Below are 6,000 nucleotides of genomic sequence, written 5' to 3'. Positions count from 1 at the left end.
TGGTGGAAGGCCCACTCCTCTCCCAGTCTTCCCTTGGGCAGCTTGCCACTGGTCACAGACCCCATATAAAGAGGCATGGTGCCAGGCCAGGCATGGTAGCGCACACCTTTAGTCCCAGCGCTCAGAAGGCAGAGGCAGGTAGATATGTTAATTCGAGGCCAGCCTGGTCTACTAGGTTCTAGGAGAGCAAGGGCTGTTACACAGAGAAACCCTGTCTCAAAAAACCAACCAACCAACCAACCAACAAACAAAATGGGCTGGAGAGATGGCTCAGAGGTTAAGAGCACTGGCTACTCTTCCAAGGGTCCTGAGTTCAGTTCCCCAGCAATCTCATCTATAATGAGATCTGGCGCCCTCTTCTGGCCTGCAGGAGTTATATCAAATAGAACACTATATACGTAACAAACAAACAAAACCCCAAAAATGGAGGCATGATGCCAAGCTTTGTGCCCATGCAGTGGCTACAGGTAGACAGCAACCCCGAGAACACCTTGGAGGGGTCACTAGGAGGAAGTGCCTCACTGTGGAAATGCCTCTTTTCACCCTGTCCTTGCCCAGTGCTGAGGGTGTGGATAGGCGGGAGGCACCAGCCACTCAGCCTTGCTCCCTGCGGTGAGGAATATTGCCAACTTGGAGTCACTGAGGAGACGCATCTCCAGGTATGTCTCCAAGGTACTTTCTAGACTGCGTTAACTGTGAGAAGACCTACCCTGGACAGACAAGGCGCCATCCTGTGTCCTGGTGCTGTGAACTGCATAAAGAGCAGACAGCGGACCGAGTGTCAGTGTTCACGTGTCTCTGCTTCCTGACTGGGTGCATGTGGTCAGCTGCCTCCCCAGCTGTTGCTATGACTCCCCGCCATTATAGACTGCACCTTAAACTATGAGGCAAAGTAAACCGTCCCCAGCCCTAAGTCATCTTTGTCGGACATTTTGTCACGGCAAAAATAAAAAACAAAACAAAACAAAACAAACCACTCCCCAGAGGCTGGGCGTGGTGGCGCACGCCTTTAATCCCAGCACTCGGGAGGCAGAGGCAGGCGGATCGCTGTGAGTTTGAGGCCAGCCTGGTCTACAAAGTGAGTCTAGGACAGCCAAGGCTACACAGAGAAACCCTGTCTCGAAAAACAAAAAACAAAACAAACAAACAAAAAAAAACAAAAAACAACAACAACAACAAAAAACCACTCCCCATTGCACTGGCCACCGATCTTGATCTTGATGCTGACTGACAGGACCTCCTCCCGTTTCCCCTCTGAGGGGGCCCCGGGGTGCTGGGCCTTCCTTTCCCTGCCTTCTGGATCAGTCTGCCCTCTCCAAGAGTCCATGAAAATATTTTCATTTCTTTTAAAACCAGAAGAAAGCCTTGAGTTTGTTGGACGCCCAGTGTGATGTGAGTCCAGCCCGGGTGGCAGGGCCTTCTACAGATAACCAGTGAAGCACGCTCGCTGACACGTGCTGATGGGGGGAGGGGCCTGGGGAGGCAGAGGTAGCTGGGCCCAAGGCCAGATCACTTCCCACTTACAAGGCTTGGGGCCTACAAGAAACCACTCAACTTGACTCCGCTGGAAAGTCAGGGCAGGCCAGCTCAGGCGCAACACAGGGGCAGAGCCATGACCAGAGCAGATGTCGCAGCTTGGTGAGCTGCACACTCCACAGGGGCTGCTGCCAGCGGTTGACGGGAGGCCAGCCTGTGGACAAGAGACGAGAAAGGCAGAGACTGGGGGCAGCTTTTCCTGACCCACCATCTTCCCCTGTCAGCTCCCCCAGCCCTTGGACCTGGTGCTCAGCCCAACACATGGCCTGCGCTCTCATTCCCAGGGGCTCTGGAGCTGAAGAGCTGCCGGGCGGTGCTGCCATTCCATTCTCCATGGTCATCTCATGTCCTCTCCTGAAGAGAAAGCAAACACAACACAGACCCTTACCAGTGCCCATCGGGCTGGAGGCTGGAAGTGCTGACATTCCAGTCCAAAGCCAGGCCTGAGCTCTTGCCTGGGAGGCAGTCAGGAGAGTCACTTTCCGGGGTGGTGGGAAGAGGGGGGTCAGCCTTTTTATCCTAACTATCCCATGGCCCGATAGCATGGGGCATCTGCTTTACACAATCTACAGAAAAGGGTTAATTCTCCCAAAACACCTTTGCAGAGGCACCTGCTTATCAGTGGGCTTTGGGCCACGATACTGACAGATCTGTGACAACAGACGTAGGGGAAAGTCTCCCTCACAGTTTTAGAGGCTTGAGCCAGAGCTGACTTGGCAGGAAGTGAGAGTAGGGGACTCCAGCGTCTTCTGAAGCATGTGTCTGTGACCTGAAGGCTTCCCAGCAGGCCCCACCTCCTAAGGACCCCATCGCCTCCAATAGTGAGCTGTGAGCACCAGGGCCTCTGGGAGCTCCTGCTTGGTCCCTGGAGACAAGAGCTGGCACCAGATGAGGAATGCCTTGGATGACAGACCTAGAAGCCACCCATCACCAGTGTGAGGTGGCCTAGGCAGGGCAAGAGTGGCAGAGCAGGGCAGCTAGTCTGGGCTTAAATTTCAGCTGTGGGCTGACTACGAACACCGTGATGGGCGGCGTGAGCTGGGATGGAGCTAGGAGGGGCGCAGGCAGCAGTTCTGGCTCCTCCCACTTCTAACCAGGGCACAGTGGCTGGGCTGGCACTATGGTACTGTCTAGGAGCGCTCCTGACTATCTCTGTTTCTGGTTAAGCCCAAAAGCAAGGTCAGGATGAGCAACAGCCCAGTCCTCCCCTGTGAAGAAACAATAGCACGTGACAACAAGGCTCAGCTTTAACTGGGTCAGCAGTGACAGTGAGGGACGGCTTGGTGGCTCAATGCCTCCACCGCAGCTCCCGCCCTATGCTGCTGTCCTTGGCATGGCCGCAGCATGTCCTGGGCCCACTGTGATTGCTCCAGGACGTGTCGCTCTGGCCTACATGACTAGGAGAAGATAAACTGTGTCTTCTTCCTTCAAGGCACACTGACGTGTCTAAAGCTTGTCACACACACACACACACACACACACACACACACACACACACACACACACACAAAACAACACCCTTGCTAAACCGTAATAACGGAAACAGGTTCTACACAAGTTGAACAAACACCGTGTGCTGGAACCAACAGCTGCAATCACAGCAGGCGCGAGAAAGAGGCACTTGTCCTAGTCATCATCAGCAGCCACTTTGTGGATTTTGGTTGTTTTTAAGATGGGGGTCTCGGGCTCAGAGGTTAAGAGCACTGGCTGCTCTTCCACAGGTCCTGAGTTCAATTCCTAGCAACCACATGGTGGCTCACAACCATCTATAATGGGATCTGATGCCCTCTTCTGGCCTACATGTGTACATGCAGGCAGAGCACTGTATACGTATTAATAAATAAATACATCTTAAAAAAAAAAAGATGGGGTCTCACATAACTCAGGCTGGCCTCAAACTAGACATAGAGATGTGAATGACCCTGACCATGTGATCCTCCTGCCTCTACCTTCCTGCCACCCCATTTCTGCTCCCCCTGGGGGTACCCTGCCTGTACTGGAGGGAATGAAGCTTAGCTCGGGGTGGGTGGGTACAATGCAAGGTCTCGGTTGGCTTGAGAAATGGTCTTCTCAGGAGACAGCTTCAGACAGCTCGTTTAATTGGGGAGTGGGAGAGGCAGAAACAAAGGCTATTTAAACCTTTGGGGAGCAGGCTTTTGGGGTGAGTGTACATGACTGGGGGTCAGGGTGCTGGGAATGCCTTATTTGCACAAAAAGGAATTCCAGGTGCTTGCTGGACGCGACCATATAAGGAGAGAGGAAGTTAAAGCCTTAGTCTCTGGGTTATGATAACTCCCTGCCCCACAGCTCACGTTATTGAGGATGGAGGCACACACTTTATAATCTGAGCAACCTGAGAGGCTGAGACAGGAGGATTGCTGTGAGTTTAAAGCCAGCCTGGTTTTACATAGTGAGTTCCAGGCTAGCCCAGGTGAGACCGAGACCTAGGCCAAAAACTAAACAGAAGAAATTTTCCTGCCTTACTATCCGCTTCTGAACCCACAGGACACTCAAAACATTACTCAACACAATGTTTGCACGGCCCCTCCCTCATTCTAAAAGGCTGCTGTGGGCAGCACCTGACCCCAAGCATCCCACCCACCTCTCCAGTCTTAGTTTTGTAGCCAGGCTGGTCACCAGCCACTCAGTGGTCCGCGCAATCACGGGCAGCTTCTCCAGAGCCTCAGAAAGGCACTGGATGCAGGATTCCTGAGTGAGGCCCATGGACAGCGTCACCAGGGCCCCCAAACTCCAGTTTGCTGGCCGTAAAGCGTTCTGTTCACTCTTGCCATGAGGAATCTAATTTCGCTTACTCCTAGCCGAAAGTTCAGTTCTCATCCACACACACCAAGTTGGTTATTTTTAACATTTAAATTGTGTCTATGTTTCAGTATGTTTGTGGTGTGTGTGTGTGTGTGTCTGTATGTGTGTGGTTTGTGTCTGTGTGGTATGTGTGTATGGTATGTGTGTATGTCTGTGTATAGTGTGTGTGTATGTCTGTGCCTGTGTCCATGTATGGTGTGTGTGTCTGTGTGTTGTGCGTGTCTGTGTGGTATGTGCTTATAGTATATATAGCTGTGTGGTATCTGTGTATGGTGTCTGTGGTGTGTGTGTGTGCCTGTGTCTATGTGGTGTGTGCCAGTATGTGGCTGTGTTTGTGTGTGTGTCTGTGTGGTGTGTAGTGGTGTGTCTGTGAGTCTGTGCGCTGTGTGCGGTGGTGTGTCTGTTTGTGTGTGTGTCTGTGTGGCGTGCACTTGTGTGTGGTCATATGTGTCTATGTTTGTGTGTGGTGTGTGCCTGTGTATGTGTGTGGTAGTGTGTGCCTGTGTGTGTTTGTGTGGGTGGTCCTCCGAGGGTATTTTTAGCTCTGTACTTCCACTCAAAGATTTCTTGATTTCAGCTGTCCCAGTCCCGCCCCTACCCTACTTCCATCCTCCTGGCTGTCAATCACGTGTCACTCTTCACTGGGGATTATAGTTTCTCTCACTGTGTGCTCCGAGCTAGTTAGTTAGTGTGAAATAACATATCCTCTCACCTCTGGGAAGCTCTACCCACTGCTGAGTTTCTCACAGGTCACTTACTGACCATCTCGTTGCCCCACTGTCTTCATGTTCTAGTTCACATTTGGGGGAAGGTGTGATGAGTCAGGTGTGGTGGCGCACGCCCTTCATCCCCAGCAGGGAGGCAGAGGCAGGAGCATCTCTGTGAGCTCTTGGATAGCCTGGTCTACAAATGGAGTTCCAAGACAGCGAGGATTATATAGAGATCCTGTCTTGAAAAAAAAAATGTGTGTGTGACATTTTGAGTCACCTTTTGAGTGAGGGTCTCATGTAGCCCAGGCTGTCTCTTAACTCATGATGCACCCAAGAGCCACTTTGAACCCCTGCACCCTCCTGCTTGCCCAGTGCTGGGATTATGGGCACGCACAACCTCCCTGTTTTATGTGGTGCTGTGGACGGAAGCCAGGCTTCCAGCAGGCTAGGCCAGCATCCTATGAACCGCCCCACACTCCAGGCCTAAAATTCAGTTTTTAATGTTGGGTCATCCACTTGGTGGGTGTGGGTTTACTTTGGTGTGAGTGTTCCGAGGCTTTCATAGTTTACATAGGTCCCTTTCCTGTTTTGGTGGCATTTACAGTGGTAGGCCCATCTGCTGCCAGAGCTGCCCCTGGCTGCTCAAGTGTGCATAGCAGATCGGGCAGGCCAGTCACTGCTGCCCCTAGACCCATCTGTCCAGCAAAACCTTGGGCTGTAGAGGCCTTCCTGTTACAGCATCTGCTAGACCACCTCTACTTTCTCCTTAGAGTCCACAGGGCTTGTCTATTGGTTTGTCCAAGACATGGTTGCTTTGGACTTTTTTTTTTTTTTAAAGATTTACTTATTATGCATACAGTGTTCGGTCTGCATGTAATGACTGCATGCCAGAAGAGGATACAGGATACCAGATTTCATTATAGATGGTTGT

General features: G+C 51.9%; 1 protein-coding gene across 3 annotated transcripts in view; it reads right to left on the bottom strand.

The window, feature by feature from the left end:
• Window positions 1-674: 674 nt before the first annotated feature.
• Window positions 675-6,000, bottom strand: part of SEC14L1 (SEC14 like lipid binding 1) — a 56,667-nt gene continuing 51,341 nt past the window's right edge. The window contains exons 17-19 of one of the 3 annotated variants that reach the window (XM_084749037.1): window positions 1,779-1,890; window positions 1,525-1,690; window positions 675-751 (exon numbers count right to left, since the gene is read on the bottom strand). In XM_084749037.1, coding sequence (XP_084605163.1) covers window positions 690-751; window positions 1,525-1,690; window positions 1,779-1,890 — 340 coding nt within the window. In that variant the 3' untranslated portion in view covers window positions 675-689. Of the gene's footprint in view, window positions 752-1,294; window positions 1,691-1,778; window positions 1,891-6,000 lie in introns of those variants that run through there. The other 2 variants (XM_084749036.1, XM_084749035.1) reach the window with 2 other exon arrangements.

This window comes from Acomys minous, assembly GCF_964271855.1.
Source record: "Acomys minous genome assembly, chromosome: 12".
NCBI lineage: Eukaryota > Metazoa > Chordata > Mammalia > Rodentia > Muridae > Acomys > Acomys minous.
This window is presented reverse-complemented; position numbering and strand designations above follow the sequence as displayed.